We start from the raw sequence: 25,268 nt of genomic DNA, 5'->3' as shown, positions 1-25,268 counted from the left end.
CCCCCGCTACCCCAGGGCTCTGGGGTATTTAAATGGACCAGGGCTCCCCTTCTTCTACCGCCCCAGCCCTTTAAATAGCCCCGGGAACCCTGGGGAAGTGGTGGGGCTCCGGGGGCTATTTAAAGGGCCAGGGCGGTAGAAGCGATGGGAACCCTGGACTTTTTAAATAGCCCCCAGAGCCCCACAGCCCTACCCCAGGGCTCCAGCAGTGATGCTCTGGTGGCAGTTTAAAGGGCTTGGGAGCCACAGGCCTTTTAAATTGCCCCGAGGAAGCTGGGCCACCCCGCTACAGCGCACTGGCTTTTGCTGGTACACCGTACTGGGGCTTGGGCATGTGGCCCTCTTAGGGGCGGGCTGATTCAGGGGAATTGGTTGAATTGGCCTAAAGCTGGCCCTGGTGGCTGAGATTTAAAGGGCTCTGGGCTTTCTGCAGCTGCGGGAGCCCAGAGCCCTTTGAATCCTGGCTGCGGCTGAGATGTAAAGAGCTCTGAGCTTGCGGCTGCCTGCAGTTCAGAGCCTTTTGAATCGCGGCTGCGGCTGGGATGTAAACGGCTCTGGACTCCCCGCGGCTGTGGGCAGCCCAGAGCCCTTTGAATCACGGCCGCGGCTGGGATTTAAATAGCTCTGGACTCCCCGCCGCTGCGGGCAGCGCAGAGCCTTTTGAATCCCTGCTGCGGCTGGGATTTAAAGAGCTCTGAGCTCCCCGCCGCTGCGGGCAGCGCAGAGCCGTTTGAATCCTGGCCGCAGCTGAGATTTAAAGGGCTCTGGGCTCCCTGCCGCTGTGGGCAGCGCAGAGACTTCTGAATCCCTGCTGTGGCTGAGATTTAAAGAGCTCTGAGCTCCCCGTCACTGCGGGCAGCGCAGAGCCTTTTGAATCCTGGCCGTGGCTGAGATTTAAAGGGCTCTGAGCTCCCCGCTGCTGTGGGCAGCGCAGAGCCTTTTGAATCCCGCCGCGGGCCGCACAGTGAGCCTCTGCGGGCCGCATGCGGCCCGCGGGCCACATGTTGTGCAGGCCTGGACTAGATGATCATCATGGGCTCTTCTGGCCTTGGAAACGATGCATCCATGAAAGGAAAACATGATCCCCACTATTTATTTATTTATTTATTTATTTAAATTAAAACTGGCCATTTTTTGGGCACCATGGGGGGAAGGCACAAGCCCAATTTTATTGTTCTCTACAGGCCACTTTTTAACACACCTAAACCATATTTATTGTGCAGTCCTCATAAGAGGGCGGTGTGTGTGTGTGTGTGTGTGCGCGCGCGCACTTCCGGTCAGAATCAAGATTTCTTTCCCTTCCAGAGTCTGTTACTGGCTTCTAGATATAATATATCCTGATATAGATCTCAAAGTTGCATTTATGTCTTTATAAATGACTGTATTTTACAGACTGTAAAATAAACATTCCATTCTACCCTGACTGGGCTTCTGCAGTCATGATGCATGTGCATGAAGGATTTATAGAAAGAAACATGTTTAAACAACAAAACATCCTTCCAGAGGAAAAATCTGCCACATACATCTGTGCTTTTCTTTAATGAGGAAGAGATTATATACTGGTGTGGGGTTTTTTTGTTGTTTTTTTTTGGTGCCTCATATCTTAAGCAACACTGGTATTAACAACCTTATTTCTCTCGGGATATTCCCAGTAGGCTTGAATGACTAGAGAGCTGAAGAACTAGCTGCAGTGAGAGAACTTTGGGGCACATATAGCCTCTGAATACCAACTCTCTAGGGTTGAAATCTGGAAACACTGGATCTGTTGTAAACACCTTGTTGTGACTGGAAATGTCTAGGCTTTGTTTCCTCCATTTACCAAAAAAGCACAGCCTGCTGAGAAAAGATAAGTGAAATCACCCTGTGCCTCCTCCTCCTTGCAGATGCGTACAACCCGCAAAGTATCTGTGTGGCCTGTGGGGCTAGTGGGAGGCCGATGGTATGAGCGCCCTGTAGTGGAAAATGGCAAAGTTGTTGGCTGGTATACTGGCTGGAGAGCAGACCGTCCATTTGCCATTGATATGGCAGGTAAGTACGGATAAAGCTGTTCTATAGGATATATGAACACAATGTCCTGTTTGTACTCATGAACAGGCCAAAAGCATGTGTTTACTTGTAAAGTGGTCACCTTTTAAAATGAGGACAACTTTGAAAAATTCCATTGTTTCCTGGGCGTTCTTGATTCTGTAGGTAGCAATATTGCTGAAAATGGTTACATCTTTTAAAACAGCATAACTTTTGAAGTGCAATCATTGTACACAACCCTTCTGGTTTTAAATATCCTACAAGTCTTGGCATGCACATTTTCTCCAATTAAATAGTTATTTGATAATAACCCAATATACTGTAATTTGCTTTAATTTTGTGATAATTTTATGTTTGATTAAATTTTGTCTGCAAATCATTTAATTTTTGCAGAAAGCCTATGTGTTTCATTGTATGATCAACACACACTATGCAGTGTAAATGCAGACACTTTGTAAACCTCATGTTGTAAAATGCTACTTTATCATGAAATGATTCATTTTCTGTTGGTTATGTGAAATGATGACAGGGATAGCTGTAGATGGATATGGTTTGAAACAGTGGGCTTAGGGGAAAAAATCACTGACAACTATAGCCTGCTAGAGAAAGGCAGAAAAGCTTCTAAATTGATCTCATCAATCTTCTGCTGTGAAGTTAGCACACCACATAGCTGTCTCTAGCTGTCAGCCCATGGTTGGCCAATCTTTTGTGTATAAATCTCAACTGCCGACAGAAACTCTTGTGTGCAGAAATCTGACTTTTGATGTAGCAGTCTTCCAGCATGGTGTAACATTTTTGTACTTTTAAAACCCCCTCTGTATTAGTTTTCTGTGTGAGGGACAGGGAGGGGAAGAAAGGAATGCAATTGACCACATATTTTTCTCTTGAAACTTTGTGTGAAGGCACATACTACTCCTATAAATCAGGAGTTCTCAAACTTCATTGCATTGCCACCCCCTTCTGACAACAAAAATTACTACACGATTCCAGGAAGGGGGTTGAAGCCTGAGCCTGCCTGAGTCCCGCAGCCCCAGGTGGGAGGGCCAAAGCCTGTAACCTGAGCCCCACAACCCAGAGCTGAAGACCTTGGGCTTTGGCTTTAGCTCTAGGCGGTGGGGCTCAAGCTTCAACCCCAGGCCCCAGCAAGTGTAATGCCAACCCTGGGGACCCCATTAAAAAGGATTGGCACTTTGGGATCCCAACCTACAGTTCGAGAACCGCTGCTCCTTCCCTAAGCCTCTTGGGTTTCACAGAGCTTTCCAAAGGGTATCCTGTTCAGGCCTTACAGTCCAAAATGATTTATAAAGAATATGAATGTTGAACCTCTAAAATCATAATAGAAAAGTAATGGTGGTTAAAATAATTCCTAACACTTTTTGGTTGGAGACATTACCAAATATCGATCACTTATTATGCAAAAATGTTACCATGTAAATTCAAAGTGTAGGAACATTTCAGGTAAGATAGAGAGAGCAATTGGCCTTAAATGTTTACATTAACATTTTTGTCCTGCCCAGTGAGATAGTAGCTGCACTGCTCTTTGGGAATACCAGTTCAGGGACAGAGCTGGGATTCTCAGTCCCTAAACCACTGCAGTCTCGTCAGACTGATGTGCAGTGTGGTTGGGGGAAGCACATCTAAAAGAGCAATCGCTGTCTGTAGAGTTTTAGAGACACACTGGTGTTACGCTGTGCAGGTGGTTGCTTATGGGCATTCAAAGGATGATAGGAAAGTGTATAATTCATTAGTTACAAGCAAAGGCAGTTAGGCAACATAAGCCCAGGGAATCTCACCCTTAGATGAAAAGGCATATGAAAAGTTGATGAGTTACCTTGGTTTATATTTCGAGATCATTACTTTGAATGGGGGGGTTACTCTGGCGTAAATATGGGGAAGAAGCAACACCAATAGACAGAAGTATCTGCTCATATTTTTAAAAAGCAGCTAATGGAGAAAGGGAGCATGGAGACAAAGTTGCAAATGTTGAGAGAAATATGAAATGTTAGAAAGCAAACCTCTTAAAGATTGGTGAGAGAAAATTCTTCTCACCTGCACCAAGTGGTTTTTTAAAATTTTCATTATTATTTTTATATTAAGGATCAAGTTTTTTCATCATCTTTATTTTGGTAAAGTAGCAACTAGACTCAGTGCCTGAGTTGGTTAACAGTCATGTCCTGTCATGTTTGCAAAGGTGTTGCTACTTCATAATTTGGCCAGAGATACAGGGTGGAAAGAGTAAGAGTGTTGTATGTAAATGCAGAATCAAGCAGACATTTGAAAATGAATGGTGTCCATCTGCAGGCATTTTGACCAGTACTAACTGTAAGGTCTTCTTTGAGTGCTTGCTCATGTCCATTCCATGCTAGGTGTGTGCATTGCGTGCACAGTTGCAGATTTTCCCCTCATTGGTATCCATAGGACCAACTCTAGCACCCTCTGGAGCCACGTGTATGTGCGCTGGTATAAGGGGCGCCGCCAGCCCCACACCCTCTTAGTTCCTTCTTACTGCCTGTGATGGTTGCATGAAATGGATCCTTCTTGCTCTTGCAAAGCCTCTTTCCCAGTGATTTGGACTTTCTATTGTATATTTATTGTAGTCCGTGTATATAGTTCTTAGTGTTAATGTATATAGTAGTGTTAATAGTTGTCCCTGCTGTCAAGGGACTTTCTCCCCAAGGGCTGCGTATGCCTTGGTCCCCAGACTTCAAGTCATTTACCTCCTGTGGCAAGCCGATGCCACTGAATGACCCACACTCTATCTGTCTAAAGTGCCTCAGGGAAACTCACGTTGTTAAAGAGAAGTGTCAGATCAGCAGGGGCCTCACGCACAAAAGGACAAGAGATGTGTTGGAAGGCTTTCCTCATGGAGGCAGCACTCAGACCAGTCTCGGAGCTGAGCCACTCTGAATTGGTGCTGAGCATTTCGGCTTCCATGCAAAGTGCTCCACTGGCACCATACTCTTCCTGACACCCTTCTCTATCCTTGATACCGAAGAAGCAGCATAACAAACAGTGCACCGAGAGAGGGCACTCTGTGGTGCCAAAGAGGGATATGCAGGTGGTGACCAGTGCAGTGAGACCCATGCCAGGCCACTTGTCCTCCCAGGGCCACTGGTGACTCCGGTGACTACACCTAGAGTGCCAGGTATGGTCCAGGCGGCGCCCTCTGACTCTTGGGAGCAGTAGTGGGGCCATCATGCACGTGTGGACTCGTTCAACCCTGAAGGCTTTCCAAGGTGGCAAAGGACCTGAGGTCTCTCTCGATCCAGCCGACCCCTCAAGCCTCCTTGACAGCCAGGGGATAGAATAGAGCAAGGGATGGTGAGCTCCACTATGATACCGACCACTGTGGCATCCTTCTGTGGTCCTAATACAGTGGTTTATGGCCCATTACTTGTCTCCAGCTCCCGGGAACTGCCCGGAGGCAGAAGTGAGTACTGCACCACCCTGGGCCCCAGGAGAAGAATCCATTTTGGAGTCCAAAGGGGAATCCTTCGCTTCACCTAAGACCTACTGGTACCCGGCCTAAAACCCAGACTTTGGCAGGGGTGGCTCTAGCTTTTTTGCCACCCCAAGCACGGCAGGCAGGCTGCCTTCAGCGGCGTGCCTGTTGGAGGTCCCTGGTCCTGCAGCTTTAGCATACCCGCCGCCGAATTGCCACCGAATCTGTGGGACTGGTGGACCTCCCGCAGGCACGCCGCTGAAGGCTGCCTGACTGCTGCCTTCGCAGGGACTGGCAGGGTGCCTCCTGCGGCTTGCTGCCCCATGCACGCACTTGCTGCGCTGGTGCCTGGAGCCGCTGCTGGACTTTGGTACCTGCCCCCTGGCTGGTGCCTGGCCCCGGACCACTGGCATGGCAGTATTGGAACCTGTGGCGGTTTCCCCTGTTATCAGGGCCTCCTGTCCCACTGCTCAGACTCAGTGGTATCAGAGGGGTGAGCCACCATTTCATCCCATCCGGCACCAGACCCTGACTCCAGTACTGGTACTGACATCCAAGAAATGGCCCCAATGTATGTGGTAGAAGTGGAGGAAGAGCAGGCGGATCCTCCCCTGTTACAGGCGTCCTCCTCATCATTCCCGGATGTGACGGTTGTAGGTCCTAGTAATCTGCTCCCACTGCATGACTTCAGGGCCCACCAAGAGCTCCTGAAAAGTCCTGCAAATTTGGGACTGGAAGTCAAAGAGCTCAAGGAGCCTAATTGACATCCTGGCTGTAGCAGCTCTCTCCAGAGTGGCTCTACCGGTTAACCAAGCAGTGATGAGACTTGTCAGGGCACTATAGCAGACTTCTCCTTCTCTGCCCCCATCTCAAAAAGGGCAGAGAAGAAATATTGTGTCCTATCCAGTGGGTTTGAATACGTCCACCCGCACCCCCTGCCCTCCGTGGTGTTGGTGGCAAATGAGCAGGATAGATGGGATAGTTGAGCATTACCTCCAAAAATAAAGAGGCCAAGAGCCTGGACTTGATTAGACGTAAAGTTTGTTCAACAGGCAGACTGCAGTTGCATATCTCCAATCAGCAGGCTCCGCTGGAGAGAGATGATTTTAACCTGTGGGACTCATTGTCCAAATTTAGAGACCTGCCACCTTTGGAACTGAGCTAGGAGTTCACAGCATCCTGGAGGAGGGCAAAGCAGCGGCCAGGACCTCCCTCCAGGTCCATCTGGATGCGGCTGACTCAGCAGCCTGGACTATGGAGTCAGCGGTCACCATGAGGCGCTGCTCATGACTTGAGTCATTGGACCTCCCTCAAAGTGCAGCAGTCCATTCAGGGCCTCACCCTGAAGACTACCTCCCTGTTCTCAGTACAGACTGGCTCCAAGCTTCAAGGACTCGAGGACTCTCCTTCACTCCTTGGGCCTTTACACACCTCCTGCCTCCAGGAAGCATTTTAGGCCTCAGCAGCCTCTCAGGTTTGTCTCATTTCCCAGGCAGGAGCCCTATAAGAGAAAAGGGAAGGGCTATAAGTGATGCCAACCCCTACTTTCTACCTCAGCCTCCCAGTCAGGCTTGCACAGGCCTTTTGAAGTTTGCCCAAGGACAGTCTATCCGTCTCATCACCAGATCCATCCCCCACTTTTTGTTTCTGGATGGCCTGTCACCCTTCAGCCCCACCTGTTCAGGTATAACATCGGACCATTATATGTACTACAGCAGTCAGTTACACCCTCCAGTTTTCGTCCACCCCCCGTCCCTCTTCAGGGCTCTTTCTCACAAGCAGCTTCTTATCCAGGAGGTGCAAACCCTCCTACATGTGGGGACTGTACAGGAAGTTCCTTGATTTGAGAGGGAAGGGGTTTTATTTCTGATATTTCCTAATCCCGAAGATGAAGATGGGCTATGGCCCATCCTGGACCTGCGTTGCCTCAACAAATATCTCAAAGCTGAGGTTGTGCATGGTCTTCCTGGTCTTCATCTTTCCCTCCCTGGATCCAGGAGACGGGTATGCCACCCTCTATTTAAAGGATGCTTATTTCCACATCTCCATCTTCCCTAGGCGCAAGAGATTTCTCAGGTTTGTAGTGGGTCAACACCATTATCAGTTTAACTTGTCGGCAGCCCCACAGATCTTCATGAAGCATGTGGCGGTGATAGCAACCTGCTATGGACATCGAGGTATGCAGGTCCACCTGTACCTCAGCGACTGGCTGATCAAAGGTTGATTGCAGGTTCAGGGCCACCGCAGCATCAGTACAGTATGAGCCACCTTCCAGGTGCTGGGTCTGCTGATAAATGAGCAGAAATCAACCCTGGTCCTGGTTCAGAGAATAGAGTTAATCAGGGCAGTACTCGATGTAACTCAGGCCTAGGCCTACTTACGGGAAGCCAGATTCCGAGCTATGTTGGACGTAATCTCCAAGGTCATGACCCACCCGATAACAACCGCTCAGGTCTTCCTCAAACTATTGGGGCAAATGGCGGAATGTACCTATGTGGTGCAGTACACAAGGCTATGCCACGGACCCCTCCAGATGAGGCTAGTGTCAATCTATCCCCCGAGCAGACACTGCCTGGACTCAGTACTCATGATTCTACCTCCGGTCATCACTTTGTTGACCTGCTGGAGAGACCCAGGATCACTAATGGTAGGGGTACCATTCGCTGCCCCTCAACCATCCGTTGCCCTTGTCTTGGATGCATCAGGCCTGGGGTGGGGAGCCCACCTCAGCAGTCTCAGGGCTTGTCCTGGATAACTATTTGTATCTGAGCTTGCTTTGAGCAAGCAAAGGTTTCGCCTCTGGCCATCGTGACCACCGATTCCACGAGAATCCAGGTCTCAGTAGCAGTGTTCTTCACACAGGTGCCAATCCACGACATCTGCAGAGCAGTAACATGGTCATCAGTTCATACCTTCGTGTTCTCACTGTGGCATCACCCAACAGGCCCATAACAATGCCAGTTTCAGGAGAACAGTGTTGCAGTCAGCACATCCGTGAACTCTGAGCCCATCTCCAGGGGTGCTGCTTTTGAGTGATCTAGCACGGAGACATTCCAGAAGACTCGAAAAGGATAAATATCATGCCAATCTATAAAAAGGAAAATAGGGGCAACCTGGGGAATTACAGACCAGTCAGGTTAACTTCTGTATCCAGAAAGATAATGAGGCAAATAATAAAGCAATCTGTTTGCAAACATCAAGAAGATAATAAGGTGATAAGAAACAGTCAGCATGGATTTGTCAAGAACAAATTGTATGAAACCAACCTGATAGCTTTTTTTGACAAGGTAACAAGCCTTGTGGATGGGGGAAGCGGTAGAGGTGGTATATCTTGACTTTTTAGTAAAGCTTTTGATACTGTCTCAAATGACCTTGTCATAAATTAAACTAGGAAATGCAACCTAAATGGAGCTACTATAAGGTGGGTGCAAAACTGGTTGGAAAACTATTCTCTGGGAACAGTTATCAGTGGCTCACAGTCATGCTGGAAGGGCATAATGAGTGAGGTCCCATAGGGATCAATTATGGGTCTAGTCCTGGTCAATATCTTCATCAGTGATTTAGATAATGGCATATAAAGTTTGCGGACTATACCAGGCTGGGAGGGGTTGCAGGTGCTTTGGAGGTTAGGATTATAATTCAAAATGATCTGGACAAATTGGAAAAATGGGCTGAAGTAAATAAGATGAAATTCAATAAGGACAAATGCAAAATATTCCACTTAGGAAAGAACAATCAGTTGCAAACATACAAACTGGAAAATGATTGCCTAGGAAGGAGTACTGTGGAAAGGGATCTGGGGGTCATAGTGGACCACAAGCTAAATATGAACCAACATTGTAACACTGGGATGTATTAGCAGGAGTGTTGTATGCAAGATATGAGACGTAATTCTTCTGCTCTACTCCACACTGATTAGGCCTCAATTGGAGTATTGTCCAGTTCTGGGCACCATGTTTTAGGAAAGATATGGAAAAATTAGAGTCCAGAGAAGAGCAACAAAAATGATTAAAGGTCTAGAAAACATTATCTGAGGTAAGATTGAAAAAATTGGGTTTGTTTAGTCTGGAATAGAGAGGACTGAGAGGGGACATAACAGTTTTCAAGTACATAAAAGGTGCTTACAAGGAGGAGGGAGAAAAGTTGTTCTTAACCGCTGAGGATAGGACAAGAAAATTAAATTGCAGCAAGGGGCTATCAGGGTGGTTAGGCGCTGGAATAAATTGCCTAGGGAGGTTGTGGAATCTCCATCATTTGGAGATTTTTAAGAGCAGGTTAAACACCTGTCAGGGATAGTCTGGATAATACTTAGTCCTGCCATGAGTGCAGGGGACTGGACTAGGTGACCTCTCGAGGTCCTTTCCAGCCCTACGATTCTATGGAATGGACATGAGTAAGCACTCAAAGAATAAACAACGGTCACTACTCTTTCATAACTGTTGTTCTTTGACATGTCTTGCTCATGTCCATTCCGCAACCCAGCTTCCTGCCCCTCTGTCGGAGCTACTGGAGAGAAGGAAGTGAGAGGGTACGGGGCCGATGATGTCCCTTTTACCGGTGCATATGCACGTGCCTCTAAAGGGGGCTAGAGCCAGCCCTGCAGCTACCACTGAGGGAAAAATCTCTGGCAACTGTGCACACATCGTGCACACACCTAGAACTGAATGGACATGAGCAACATGTCTTGAAGAACAACAGTTATGAGAGGTAAGTAATTTTTCTCCCCAACCTTGACACATACTTCTCCACCAATAGTAAATCCGTATTCACTGGAAGAAAACATGGGACTAATTTAGTATGCTTTTAATCCATGTTGTACTACATCATTGTAATACCTTATTACTGGCACTGCACTGATAAGCCACTGATGTTATACTATAGCTATACGCCTTTGGAGAGGATCAAGGCTGGCCTTTATTTTTATTTTGAAAACAGTGAACAATTCCATGAATGATGAGAGTTTGGGCATCAATTACATGGCCTGACTAGAATTATTAATTGTTGTAGTTCCCCTGGAGCCTGGTTTTAAAGTGGTAGATGTAGCATTCCAAACTGAAAGATATAGGGCCAAATTCAGACTGTTTACTTCAGTGTGATTACACTTGTTTATGCTATGGTTGACTTTGTCTGGAGACTCTAAAAGGCCAGTTTCCCTGGAAACATGATTATTGACACCTGGCATTCCCCACTCAATCAATTTTGCAAACATTGGATTGTGTCTGGATTGTGGGTTTTTTTTTTTGGTTTTTTTTTTGGAGGGTGGGGCCATGTTTTCTGGGTAGCTATTGTTATTGTGCGATAGTGTGTTCAAGAAGCTGCCAGCATTACTTCTTTCTGTTCAGAGCGGAAAGCTTTTTCCTACTGAAAATTCAATGCACCAGCCTTCAAGAGTTGGAGCTCAGACCCTTGTGTCACCTGCAGATGGTTTCTAGAGGTTGACCTGGGATTCCTTCATATGGGTCCTGGACTAGGAGGTCCTCTAAATAGGAGCAGATAGAATCCCTTTCTGCCTATGCATTAAAATACTTGTTTGCAATTATTTATATTCTCTTTTTTAGGGCAATCCAGTCACTACTTTTGTCTATAGGCTTCTTCAAGTTTCTCCTTCAGGCTTCTTGGGCCAGGAGCTGCTTGGGTGTGTGCTCCAGGAACAAAACCAGAGTAGCTTATATTACTGTCAGTAGATCTAGCTCAGGAATATAAAACATCTAGGATAAACAACATAGCTAGTGATTTGTTTTAGCTTATTTCCAGCTCAAGAGTTTTTGACCTTCCTTGGAAGCAAGTTGGATAATGAGTCTTCTAATGTCAGGCTGGCTCAAGGAAAGCAGATGAATTCTTGGAGGGATATTAGCATTGACGTAGTTGCATACAGATGAATCCACTCACCTGGCTGTAGACCATGAGAGTCACTGGATAGACTATAAATGTGAGGTCCAATGCTCTCTATCTATTGTGCAACAGACCTTCAATTTTGCTGGAGGCTCCTGAGGCTTGAAGAGCTGGCATTTCTCAGGCTTCGCTTTATTGTGAGATCTGTGATGTATGAAGGTTCTGATGGTTCTAATGAGGAAGAGGACGACGGACTTTTGTTTTAGTGAGCATGGGTTTGGAGTAGGGCCCGGCAGCCTATAGTATCCTTGGCCAGAGTCTGAAAGAGCCCTTGCCAAAGTTAAAGTACAATTAGAATGAAAGTAAAAGCCCACCCCCAAAATAACCTTCCACAGTCTGTACCAAACTAAAACAAAAACACCTCTCACAAACAGCATTAATTGTGACCCTTCTTTCACAAAAGCCTGTTTTTGTTTTTTGTTTTAAAAAGCATATGCAATGTGTTCTGAAGGCCAACAGAACAGTTCAAGGAATCAGTAGGGTCTGCGGCTGAAGGCCTTCCTCATGGTAAATGTCCTACCAGCAGGGGTCCCTCCTTTTTAAATGGTTAGCACTCCAGTTCAAGCCCCTCCACTCGAAGCATTTTGGTACAGGGGAAGGGTGGTCTCAGAAGTATGCAGATTCAAAGTCACTAAGTGCTTTTCACAGGTAAAAATCAATACCAACTGAAAACCAAGGGATAGCAAGTGCAGGTCACAGAAGTCTAGTGTTAGATACTTAAGGTATAATGAACAGACTACTCTTGCTGTACGACTTTCAGTTTCCAGGCTGACTTAGGTGCAGCCCCATCAGGAGTGTATGGAATAGTCTAAAGTTGAGGTGACAAAGCCAGGGATCCCATTAGCAATGTCTTCAAGCAAATCAGTCACAGTCTGCTGGCTAGACAAGGATGGGGAAAATGTTCATGGAGGCTGCTGCCATGTGACCATTTTAAGAGCTGCTGGGGACCTAACACAACTCCTAAAATGTGAGCAAGTAGTGGAAACATCAGGGCTGGTATAATCCTTGCTGTATCTAATTGCTTTCCCACATAACTTCAGTCTTATCCCGGTAGACCTTTAGACAGCTAGCTCTCATGCATGGCCCAGGTGTTCAACAGTACTGGCTGGGCTGATGGAGAGAGAGCTGGATATCAACATTGAAGAGGAGGGAGGCAATATGAAATCCTCTGAAACTCCACACAGCAGAATTCCTAGGAATGAAAAGTAATTGCCCAACATAATCCTATGGAATTACCTAACAAGGAAAGAATGGAGCTGTCCAAGACCAAGCACTGCCATGACAAGCACTGCTAAGTAATGTTCTCTGGCTGTGGTGCTCGCACACCAGTGGGGAATTCATGTGAAGAACTTCTGTTTTCAGCAAACAAGTAAGAAGGCAACAGAGTAAAAGGGAAGGACGTGATCAAAGTGACATCTGGATTAATTTTAGGGATGCTTTAGATGTCTGCTTTACAAAACTCGTAATGTCAGTCTATAACAGAAAATTTACATCCTTGGACAAAAAAATGAAGAGAAAGAATCCCTCTAATTTAAGTAGCATTACAAAATCCTGTTACCAGCATGCTAATATATCTGCTTTAGTAGTGCTGCCATGACAGTATCCTCTGCAGTATGTAGTGAATTAAGTGCTTGCCTTGTGAATCGCCAAAGCTGGACAGATCTGAAACTGCTGTTGTATCCAAACGCAGGTGGAGTGAGTTGTAGCGTGATGGGCATTCCCACCATAGAACAGCCCTGGGACATATCTCAAAGACTATTTTCATATATTTTGCTTAGAGGCTAAGCCAGGGAAGAATGTTTTCAGTACCAGATATATTTTTTAAAAACCCTAATCTACTCTTTAAAAGAAAATGTCCTGGGACATGAGGGCTAGGCTGAAGCCCACAGGCACCATTAAGGTTTTTACTTCCAACAGACTTTCAAATCTATTAGTGTATGTTGCCTTATTTCCTAGGCATGGGTAAGTCTGGCTTTGTAAGTCAGAGAATCTGAGGTTGGGATACTGCCCTTAGGTAGAGAGTACATGCAAGTTACTTTACAGCTGATAAGCTTTTTGCCATGCTTGTTCCGTGACTGACCACATTCTTTCTGAGTAGCTTTCAAGAGTTAATTTTCTCATGTGCCTGTAGCCACTGCCACTAAGGAGCTAACATTCACAACTGCTTGCTTTAAACGAAGGGATTTGTGTGTATTCACAGATTAATCTAAGCAGCAAATGCTGTGCAGAAATACATTTTCTTTATAACTTCCCACAGAAAAGCAGCAGTGGCTGGGCAAATTGTTAGAATTGTATTCTTGAACTAGAATAGCATGTTCTTGCATCGATGAGGATGTCTGCATGTGTTGCGCATATATAAAATGTTCAGGAAGAGTGAATGTCTCCATTTATGACAATAGGCCTCCTTAGTGAAGTCCTTCTCACGAGTAAGACCTCAGTCTTTTTCTCAGCTACCAACATTTGGTTTCTGCCCTTACAGAACTGAAGATAAATGAAGGGAAAAAATGAGTTTGCCTACTCAGGCCTTGTCTACATGGCACTTTAGTCCACATTATAAGGCTGTAAATTTCAGTGCACATAAGCATGTTGTGTGCTAACTGGCCTGATGGTGCTCACTAAAATTTCCTTAGTGTGTGTGAATGTAGTGAAACAGAGCTATGCTAAGATGCATAAGAAAAGGTTTAGTGCACATTAGAAGGGTCCATATGGGCCAGTTAGTGAGTGACACACTTATGTAGACTAAAGTATCATGTAGAGAAGCTCTCAGATTGTCTATACAAATAAGACTGAGTGGAGAAGCCAAAAATATGTTTAGCAGAAAAGGGAACCAAGTTAACACTTGACGGCAAAGGTAACCTTGAAGAAAAATTCTGATGATGTTTTTCAGACTAGCACTTTCAGTGATAGAGGAAGAGTATGGGTGGCAAAATAAATCCAGTTTTGAGACTGCTGCCTTATGCTGCAGGATACTGCACACTCTCTCTCGTCCTTCCTCCCCCTCCCAGCTACTGGATTGAGGTAGCAGGAGTCTCCTTTACAGTGACCCAGGCGGCTGCATTCACCTGATAAGAACAGCCATACTGGGTCAGACCAAAGGTCCATCTAGCCCAGTATTTTGTTTTCCAACACTAGCCAATGCCAGATGCCCCAGAGGGAATGAGCAGAACAGGTAATCATCAAGTGATCCATGCATCCCCTGTTGCCCATTTACAGCTTCTGGCAAACAGAGGCTAGGGACACCATCCCTGCCCGTCCTGGCTAATAGCCATTGATGGACCTATTCTCCATGAACTTAATAGTCTTGGCCTTCACAAAATCCTCTGGCAAAGAGTTCCACAGGTTGACTGTGCATTGTGTGAAGAAATTTGTTTTATGTCTACTGCTTATTCATTTCATTTGGTGACCCCTCGTTCGTGTTAGGAGGAGGAGTAAATAACACTTCCTTATTTACTTTCTCCACACCAGTTATGATTTAATAGACCTCTGTCATATCCTCTTAGTCATTTCTTTTCCAAGCTGTAAAGGCCCAGTCTTATTAATCTCTTCTCAAGCTGTTCCATACCCCTAATCATTTTTGCTGCCCTTTTCTGATCCTTTTCCAATTCCCATATCTTTCTTGAGGTGGGGCAAACATCTGCATGCAGTAGTCAAGATGTGGGCACACCATGGATTTATATAGAGATAAGATGTCTTTTTATCTATCCCTTTCTTAGTGATTCACAACATTGTTAGATTTTTTTTTTGACTGCTACACCACCAGTGGATGTTTTCAGAGAACTCTCTTTCGTAAGTAGTAACAGCTAATTTAGACCCCATCATTTTATATGTATAGTTGGGATTTTGGGTATGTCTACACTACGGGATTATTCCGATTTTACAGAAATCAATTTTGGGCAACTGATTGTATAAAGTCAAGTGCATGCAGCCACACTAACTCTAATTTGAAATGGCAACTCCCCTCATCAGGGAGGAGTACAGAAATAGATTTTAAGAGCCCTTTATGTTGAAGTAAATGGCTTCATTGTGTGGACGGGTGCAGGGTTAAGTCAATTTAACACTCCAAATTCGAACTAAACTTGTGTACGACAGGCTTATGTTTTCCAGTGTGCATTACTTTATCAATACCAGTATGCATGTGTGGCCTGCTGCGGACATCTCTATCAGGCTCACCATGTTTATTATGCCTATTTGCTTGAAGAGCACTCTCACAATGGATAGTGTTAGCTGTGGGACAGTCTTTGGGCCCTTCAATTGGTATTTGAATAAGGCACAATAGTCTCCCACCTCCAGGTGGATGCCTGGCCAATAGAATCTCAGGGTCACCCGGCAAGCATCTTCTCTCTCCCCAAGTGACCTCCATATGGGGTTGTATGGGACAACTGTAGTACCCTCCTTTGAAACTTCCTCAATACTAGGAGTTGCATTCATACCTCTCCCATTCTAGGATCCTTCATCGCCCAGTATGCCCTCTTGCATATTTGTTCAAAATGGGGCCACTGTTTCAACTGCTGAGGATCCAGTAGTTTGCTGTTCGCACAGGCAAGCTACTCATAAACCTTGCTCAGTATGGGGTTGTTTCTTTGTTCTTCCACAAAGTCCCCCTCATTGGAAAGTAGGTGTAGGTTGATGGGGAGCGGCAAGCCCCTATGGCCCCAGTTGGATCCAGGTGACTCATCGGGAGGTCTTTCTTCATCTTCCTTTGATCTCCTTTCTTCCCAAGGCTCCCTCTGGGCCACACCAGATCTCTCCTGCCTTCTTGGGTCTTCCAGCTCCACTTTCTCCAATGAGGTGCCCTGCCACTCTTTGACCACTTCTTTGAAGAACTTCCATTCGTGGCCAAGTATGACCAAGCAGGGCAGGTCTTTTGCCACTGCAGCCTGTAATGTTTCCATGTGTTCTTGCATGGTCAGCCGTACGTCTCTTGTTGGATAGGGTCAGATGTCCCCGTAGATACACTGGAGGTTGATTTACATCCTCAGCTTTACTTCCTGTCCCCTCTAGCCTCTCCCAGACTAAGGTCTGGCTACAGTCTCAAAGCAGAACTGTGTTAGTAGGTTTCTGGTGAGATATTTAAACTAAAATGACTGCTTTGACATACAGCAAACAGCCATTGCCTATGAACTAATGACTCCGATGATCAGAAATGATTCTGAAGTTTAACACTTCAGGCAGTGAAGAAATTAAGGCTTTCCCTATTGATTGAGAGAGAGAGTGTCCTTTGTAAATGCGCTTCTGTAACCTAGGTATGATGAGCATAAAGAAGTGTGGGGAAGGACAGATGCATGTGGAAAAGATTAAAATTATAAACTGCCTAAAATTTGTCCCCAGAACTAATCAAGGTAATCATAAAAGTATAAACTGTTTTACCTGAATCAGTTTCAGAATGGCTTTACAAGCTGTACTATTTTTAGATCTCCCCTGTTGGTACCTGACTTGACTTGCTAAAGTGGAGAACATCTATTTTAGGTCTAACTCAAGTACTTGCAAGATGGCAACAGCAGCACTTAAAAGCTATTTTGCATGTGATGCATGAAAAAAATTTCCTTTTTATTCATTTGCAGTTTCATATCTAAAAAGGATGTTGCACTAAAGGGACCAGATAAGATACTAGAGTTCCTTTAGATATCATCATTTCAGAGAAAGTATCCCTGCCGGATTATTGTAGTAGAAAATGGGACTAATGTATATGCCAATAAAGTTACATTTCAGACTCTTTGCAGCATTAACTAGCTCTCGCCAGTATTCCAGAACAGATTTCAAAATTATGTTGTGACTCCTTTGAGAAAAATACAATGGACACCATTCCAAACTGCTCGAGGAGCATTTCATTGGTGAATGTAACAGGTCTGTTAATATGTGCCTTAGAATGAGCATCTGGAATTTCTTTCCCTGTAGGTGTGTTGCCCTTGTGTTGGATAATGTTTTTCAAAAACTGGCCAGCTCATATTATAAACATACGTTAGACTGCTTAGTCCTAAAACTTGTCTGTTGCCTTGTGTTAGGTTAGGTGACTACAATCTGGAGATCTGTGGATACTTCTTTCAATAAAAAAAAATTTTTTTTGTACACCAAACTGTTAACACAAATGATATAAATTATAATGCCAAAATCAATCTAAATTTACTTGCCTTCCAACAACAATAGAGTTCAGTTTGAGATCCTTAACTTCAGTAACTAAAAAAGCTATGTCAGAGAAGACACTGAGCTGCTTGACTTAGTGTTCCTGTTTTAACTTACCTTCATGTTTGAGCTGGAAGTGTTTATAGCATATGTGAATTCATAACATTTGTATTAATGATTGGTTTATATTTGCCAAGACAATGAAAAGTAAGAGAAAGCATTGATTTTTGAAACAGCACAGTTAATCAGCTAAATGAAAATATAAAAACAAAATCGATTTTGTTGCACCATAAGCAGTTGGTATAAATGTGCAGAAATTAAGTGATACAGAGAATTTCACAGCAAAAAAATCAATTTCATCAATAGGTTTTAGTCTACAATTGTACAGTACGTAAAAGTCTACCCAAATAATACATAGGAATATAAAATAACAAATATGCAAGTTCCTAACCAAGGGGTTGGGATATTTTCAGATTTAAATGATATCCATGTGAAAAATTTAAAACTTTTGACTTATTTTAAAAACTTGTCTTAAAGGATTTGCTGTGAGCCTTCAAGTGATTCTGTCAAACCCTAAAGCTGTATTCAAACGCCGTGGGTCTCAACCAGGAATGCAAGAATCTGATTTTCTGAAACAGATAACAACCGTGGAGGAGCTGGAACCAAAAGCAAACAATTGCACAAAGGTACTAATTCCACTATTGCAGAATTCTTATAGCTATCTTTGAAGATTACCTAATACTGCACTAATTAACCTTCTGTTTTTTAGGTTCTTGTATGGCACACTCGAACAGAAAAGGTAAATCTAGGTAATGAGCCAAAATACCACCTAGACACAGTTAAAATTGAGGTATGATCTAGAGATATAACTGTGTGGGACGTACTACAGGAAATGGATGTGGCTGAAGATGCCTGAAACGTCAGTCAATTAAGAATTCAAGCAGTGTACTATCTACCACTCTGCAACATCCTGTACTAGTCATCTGATGGACTTCTGTACAAACAAAAATTTGTCAGATAAGCAAATCTGACATCTTCAGAGACATAACATCTTTTGTCTTGTTTTGCATGCATTTCTCAGCTCAGTATCATTGTACTGAAATATAAGCATTTGTTTTAAGAGTTTCCACACAGTAATACCAATCAAGACTGAAAGAACTAAAGTGCAACATTTTCAAAAACATTTATCCAACTTAATTTATGGAATTATTATAAACTGGTTTAAGATTGCAAAATGTTGGTCACCAAAAATATTGTTAAAAGCACTTTCCAGATTAAATGTGTTTTTCTAGTATTAAACAACACGTTTCTTGAAGTCACGCTGACAAGGTAGATCATACAGTATGAAATAAAAACGACAAATGGTTTATGGCTTTATCGTTTTAATATAGGGAAATAACATTTTATCAATATGAGGCACCATAAAATGTAAACACAATTACTGTCAAACCTGGATATAGCTGCAAGGACAAGAAGTATCCATATGTGGTGAGTTACCCTGTATGCATATTGTGCAATAAGTGCTCTATATAAGCACTATGTATACACGTATGGAGCCAAATTGCATATTGTGTCACAGGAAATTCAAATGGCTCAAATATCCATGTTTTAAAAGAATAAACTAAAAATGTGTGGAACTACAGTAATATCCAGGTTTATCTTGCTTTTGCTAATCATGTTCCCTGTTAAGCACACCATAACAACATCACAGTGAAATGAATGATAAAACACAGTATGTTTGATACACTAAAAACGTTGTTCAGTGATACATTTACATTCTATTTATATGATTAAACATTTGTTCATACAGTACCTTCTACAAGGATTACTGGGTATTTGGGGGGCAAGGTTTATATATTTAGAGATATTACTAACATGATAGCTACGTCCCTTATATGCAAACATTTGATCTATAATTTTGAGAAAAAAATTGAGTATGCAATTGGTAAAGCAGCTGCTTGATATGGTTTATGAAATCATATGTACTGTAATATGAAAGAGCTGCCAATGATATATAAATGTATTCTCAATCTGTTTTCCACCACATCAAATTTAAATCAATATAGCCCACAACACAGTCAGTTAGATAACTTCTTAATCTGAAGAACTGGGAGGAAAGAAAAAGAACAAATGCATTTGAGCAAGGAATGTCAAGTGACTGTTCTGCATGAAACTTCTGTTGCAATTTTCATTTCCACAGTTGTGTGCTGAGAGTCTGACCTGAAGAGCTTCCTGTCCATCCTGCCACTGTATTGGGGGGCTGGCCAAAGCCCACCACATTGCTGGAACTATTGAGATTCATGCCAGCCATTTGCTGATTCATCTGTGAAATGCACACACAGTTCTAGTTAGTACTGGTTTTAGAGCACACAAACTTTCTATCAGCTTGAAACAGTAAAAGGGGTCCTAAACCAGGTAAATATAATGTTAGGGAACAAAATGGTGGATTGATTTGAATCACTAATTTAAATCAGCAAGCAGGAAACCTTGATTTAACGAATTGATTTTAATCATATTTTGCATTTGTACTTTCTAGTCATTTTGCTAAAGAAAGGCTGATTCTTATTAGTTGATAACTATTACATGTTATTTGCAACTAATATGGTACTTTTTTTGGCTAACCAGCAAGATACAGTGTATCTATATACATATTTATTTAAACAATTATATAGCTTAACCCACCTTTAGATTCTTAATTTTTACATTTTATGTTAGAAAATGGTAAATGAAGTATTAATTTAGATAATTTTTATTTGTGATTGAAGGCAAGCTCTATTTGGATGGAAATTCAAATGTACAAAAACAGCATTTTTTTTAATTAAATGTAATGACTGTCAAAAGCTGGTTTAGCACATCAACAAGACTGCTTCCTGGTGTTTGGCCAGTCAAGAGCAAGCCATGCAAGAATGGTGTTAATATTGTCTTATCACTAAAACATTTGTAACTGGAGAGGAATGATAAAATAATTACATTGCCACTTACATCTATAACAAACATATGAAGTGTACTTTAAGGGGCTATATAGATTGATTTAATTACGTTAATTCATAATGTTCTGGTCAGCTTAGCAATCTGAAAATGTATCAAGGTAAACAGCATTTCTCAGTATGAATAAACTAAAATGTATCTGAAAGTAGTGGCTGCCATTCTGCTTTGAAAAGTAATCACATATGTAAACATATATGGTGAAGTAAAACAGTTTTTCAGAAATTTCAGTCTTAAACTAAGATGTTAACAGTTTTTTCTAAATATCTAATTGTTAACCTGATGTGTCCCCCTTACTGGACGCAACAAATTTTTTTTGGGTATCTGTAGTAGTACGTCTCTTACACTCTAGTTCAAAAAATTGAATTAACTTATTCCACAAAATAAAAATAGTTTAGCATTTTCGGTCAGAATTTTAGTCCATAGGTTAATCTATCCTGCATTTTATCATTTCCATGTTTCAGTTATTACTGGTTTGACTTTGTACATATGAATTAAGAGAGTCAGGACATTAGCTATCATTGTAACAATTTTATTCCAGCAAAGTGAAATATTCACAACAACTATTAAATGAATTTAAACTACTGTCAGCAAAATCCTTCACACTGATTTTTTTAAAATTACAATTCAAAAGTGTGTACACAATCCTGTTTATCTCAACACTCTTGCGTCTGACAAAGTGGGTATTCACCCATGAAAGCTTATGCTCCAATACTTCTGTTAGTCTATAAGGTGCCACAGGACTCTGTCACTTATCTCAACACTGTTTATCAAAATGGCCTCTTATCTGTTATGTTCCTCTGCAGTCATCACTTACCCAGCAACTCCTGCACATTAAATTAAAATCCTCATTTCTCCCACTGCTGTTTTGTTCCCAGAACACTTATCATGTTTAAAAAGTTTTCTCCATCCAAATTTCAAAATTTTGTTTGCAATGCGATACTGAATTTCTAATTGTATCTTCTGTTTGTGGAGAGTAAAGGTGTCATAAACAGATAGCTAAGGGTTAATGTCTCTTTCACCTGAAGCACCTGACCAGAGGACCAATCAGAAAACCGGATTTTTTCAACTTTGGGTGGAGGGAAGTTTGTGTCTGAGTCTTTTTTTTCTGCCTGCCTGCTTTCTCTGAGCTTTGGAGAAGTAGTTCTGTTTTCTAATCTTCCGTTTCTAAGTGTACGGACAAAGAGATCAGATAGTAAGTTATATGGTTTCTTTTCTTTGGTATTTGCATGAATATAAGTGCTGGAGTGCTTTGATTTGTCTTCTTTTTGAATAAGGCTGTTTATTCAATATTCTTTTAAGCAATTGGCCCTGTGTTGTGTCACCTTAATACAGAGAGACCATTTGTATGTATTTTTTCTTTCTTTTTATATAAAGCTTTCTTTTAAGACCTGTTGAAGTTTTCTTTACTTCAGGGAAATTGAGTCTGTACTCACCAGGGAATTGGTGGGAGGAAGAAATCAGGGGGGAGATCTGTGTGTGTTGAATTGGCTAGCCTGATTTTGCATTCCCTCTGGGTGAAGAGGAAAGTACTTTTTGTTCCAGGACTGGGAACAGAGAGGGGGAGTCACTGTTTGGATTCACAGAGCTTGTGTCTGTATCTCTCCAGGAGCACCTGGAGAGGGGAAGGGAAAAAGGATTATTTCCCTTTGTTGTGAGACTCAAGGGATTTGGGTCTTGGGGTCCCCAGGGAAGGTTTTTCAGGGGGACCAGAGTGCCCCAAAACACTCTAATTTTTTGGGTGGTGGCAGCAAGTACCAGGTCCAAGCTGGTAGCTAAGCTTGGAGGTTTTCATGCTAACCCCCATATTTTGGACGCTAAGGTCCAAATCTGGGACTAAGGTTATGACAAAAGGCTCTTGAGCATTTCAGCTCTTTTATGAATTGAGTTGTATATCTCTCATTTGCTGATTAAGGAAAGTGCATATCTCATTCTTGAATGTGCTTTATGATCTAGAGATATAGAAGACTGACTTCCTCGTTTTCATGAATTATTACAACAGACTCTTTTCAAACTGGAAAGGAAGGCTTTATTTTATATTTACATACAAAAGCCTGTGATTTTTCAACTATATTTTATATAAATTTATTAGCGAAATGTTTGTGCAGAATTAGCATATGCCACAAAAATTACTTGAGAAACAAATATTTAGCTATAATTATTGGTAGATTATATACAATTATGTAACTTTTTTTAAAAATGTCCTGTTCCCAGAAAACCCCATATTTGGAAAAAATACAAGCTGTTTTGGGACTTATTTTTAGAAAATGATACAATTGTAAGATTTGACCTATTAGCAAAAAATGTTATATGCTAACACGGTGGATGAAAATCAATTATTTAAAAAATATGATTTTTTAAAAATGTAAATTAAATACAAGGTTTTTTAATATAAATATTTAAAATTAAATTTGAAATTGATATGTATGTTGAGGCCTAAACATGATCAATTAAAATCATGTACATTAAATACAAAAGGGATTATGCTATACATGTTTAACCTGCCCAATGAAAACAAAAAATTAATTTAGATATAAAATTAACATTTCTCTTGAAATATCTGCTTGTAGAATGTTACACTAAACTGATTAAATCAGTGGTCCCCAAACTGTGGGGTACACCCTTCTTGGGGGGCACAAAAATACGTTGGGGGGCACATGGCAGGGAATGGGCCAGCCCCCATGGGGCATGGGGAGGGAGTACCACCTAGTCCCACTCTACCCTCATTCCCCATCCCCAGTTCTGCCCCAAGCTTCGCTGTCAACCCAAGGTCTTCTGCTGCAGAAGCTTTGGCTGCGCAGTGGTCGGGGTGGGGGAAGTGCCAGGAAAAGTTTGGGCACCACTGACAAATACAGTACTGAGCACACACCTCAACACTCTTTATAATTGTTACTACAATGGAACCTTCAAACATGTTTTATCAAATTAAAAAAAGTGTAAACTATCTTCAGATTATTTGGTTAGACTAACCATTATTCAACTACAGTAGAGTCAGGGCACAAATACAAGCAGTAACATGCATCCTCCACAAAAGCCTATTTTAAAGTATCTCATTTGAAAGTCCAAATGAATGGCAAATGGCCATTCTCATTGGGTCTAAGTTCCATGCTCACCTACATGCGTGCAATACCATTAAAATGAACGGAGTTGCACACATACAACTGATTGGAGAATCTGGCTCCATGAATTGGGCAACAACAGTTAATACACAGTAACTCAGAGTGTGGTATTTGTGGTAGTCGTCATTTTAAAGTATATTGAACAATTTGTTCTAGGAGTTGGCTAAATTGCACTCAAGATTAATGCTGGTTTCTTTACTCTTTGACGTTTAAATGTATCACATCTGTAATACTACGCAGTCGTCTCAGACATGGAAGAAACAGTTTCAAGTCACAGGGTCTACAACAGAGCAGAGCTACAGCTTTCCAAGTATAGCTTGTGGAAAACAAATTTTATTAATAAAACAGTAACTTTTATCCAATCAATATAAGGGCAAAAAAATCCTCACCTGAGGGATGTTCCATTGAGCTGGTTGATTTTGTTGCATGCCATATTTATTTTGTGCAGTAACCATTTGTCCCACCATTCCTCCTTGGGGTCCAATGACATTTTGAGGAAGTCCCATCACACCAGTTTGTGTAGTGCCAGTGAAACCATTGGGCATTCCCATGCCCACCATCATACCTGTGTTCTGTCCTATGACAGGCACTGATTGTCCCATCATATTCCCCATTATTCCACCAGCTGCAGGTACAGGTACTCCCATGGCTGGAAAACCTTGAAAATTAGTTGACGGTTGTGTGGTAAATGGCATGGAAGAAGATCCCATGAAGATACCTGCGTTTTGGAAGGTGCGGGAGTGGGAGGAACAGAAAAGAAAGATAACTTTTCTTCCATAAAGTTTGAATCACTAAATGCCAGTTTTAGAAGATCATTTGTAGAGCTGATTCTGTCCACCCTATTGTACACAAAATCAGTATCTGGCAAAAGTGAGAAAGTGATAAGAAAGAATGGTGTAACAACAAAAATGGCACAATAAATAACAGTTCAACTGCCAAAGCTGAGCTCTGAGCCAAATTTTTATCTCATCTGCACCAGCATCTCTTATCTCAGTCACACTACTGAAAATTAGTGGATTCCCACCAGTTTAATGAGATCAAAACATGACTTTGTAATGATTTAGGCAGTCTGCTGCTCATATACTGAAGAATCTCATTGCATACCCAAATAATGAATGATCATACAACAAAAGTTAATCCTAATTTTTATCTGATATCAGTATATTTTGTATGTGATAGTTTATAATATGAGAACAGCTAAAATGTCTAATAAAATAAAATTAGCCTGAATCCTGTACTACTTTTTCTTCTAGTCTTAATGCTTCATTTTAATTTTCAGCTGTAAAAATGGTAAGAAACAACAAATCCACTTGAATATACAAATGTGTTTAATTTTATGTTGACAGGAGATAACTACTGTATTTTAAACACTGCTTAAAAATTGAATCTCTTTGAAAACAGATTTGAAAATTAATTACCTGGAGCATTTTGCTGCTGCACAGTCCCAGTGCCATACAGTGATAAGATGGAGTCTTTGGAGAGTTGTTTCTTCGTTGACTCTTCTGATTTTGTTGTTTGCTCAGTGAACAGATCAAGATCCCCGGATGCAGTAGATAAAGTGGCAGCTGTAGGTTTAATGGAAGTGCTCTAGGAAATAAAGGTCAAAACAGACAGGCTATTGAATGAAGCTACCAGTGGAAATTATATCAGATTAAGAGCTGTGCATTCTCACTCCTAAACTAAAT

At 42.2% G+C, this 25,268-nt stretch overlaps 2 protein-coding genes across 3 annotated transcripts in view; one reads left to right on the top strand and one right to left on the bottom strand.

The window, feature by feature from the left end:
* The window catches only part of B3GAT2 (beta-1,3-glucuronyltransferase 2), a 41,258-nt gene extending 22,915 nt beyond the window's left edge, over nucleotides 1-18,343 (top strand). Inside the window, exons 2-4 of the mRNA XM_030555692.1 lie at nucleotides 1,884-2,028; nucleotides 18,017-18,165; nucleotides 18,249-18,343. Of these exons, the coding sequence (XP_030411552.1) occupies nucleotides 1,884-2,028; nucleotides 18,017-18,165; nucleotides 18,249-18,335 (381 nt within the window). The 3' untranslated portion in view covers nucleotides 18,336-18,343. The remainder of the gene's footprint in view (nucleotides 1-1,883; nucleotides 2,029-18,016; nucleotides 18,166-18,248) is intronic.
* Nucleotides 18,344-18,364: 21 nt separating this feature from the next.
* SMAP1 (small ArfGAP 1) overlaps nucleotides 18,365-25,268 on the bottom strand; it is a 221,060-nt gene continuing 214,156 nt past the window's right edge. For both annotated transcript variants that reach the window (XM_030555691.1, XM_030555690.1), the window contains 3 exons: nucleotides 25,002-25,170; nucleotides 23,973-24,301; nucleotides 18,365-19,802 (listed from right to left, as the gene is read on the bottom strand). In XM_030555691.1, coding sequence (XP_030411551.1) covers nucleotides 19,668-19,802; nucleotides 23,973-24,301; nucleotides 25,002-25,170 — 633 coding nt within the window. In that variant the 3' untranslated portion in view covers nucleotides 18,365-19,667. The remainder of the gene's footprint in view (nucleotides 19,803-23,972; nucleotides 24,302-25,001; nucleotides 25,171-25,268) is intronic.

The sequence above is a fragment of the Gopherus evgoodei genome, chromosome 3 (assembly GCF_007399415.2).
Source record: "Gopherus evgoodei ecotype Sinaloan lineage chromosome 3, rGopEvg1_v1.p, whole genome shotgun sequence".
In the NCBI taxonomy this organism is placed as follows: Eukaryota; Metazoa; Chordata; order Testudines; family Testudinidae; genus Gopherus; species Gopherus evgoodei.
The sequence above is the reverse complement of the archived record's forward strand: the minus strand, read 5'-3'. Positions and strand labels throughout refer to the sequence as shown.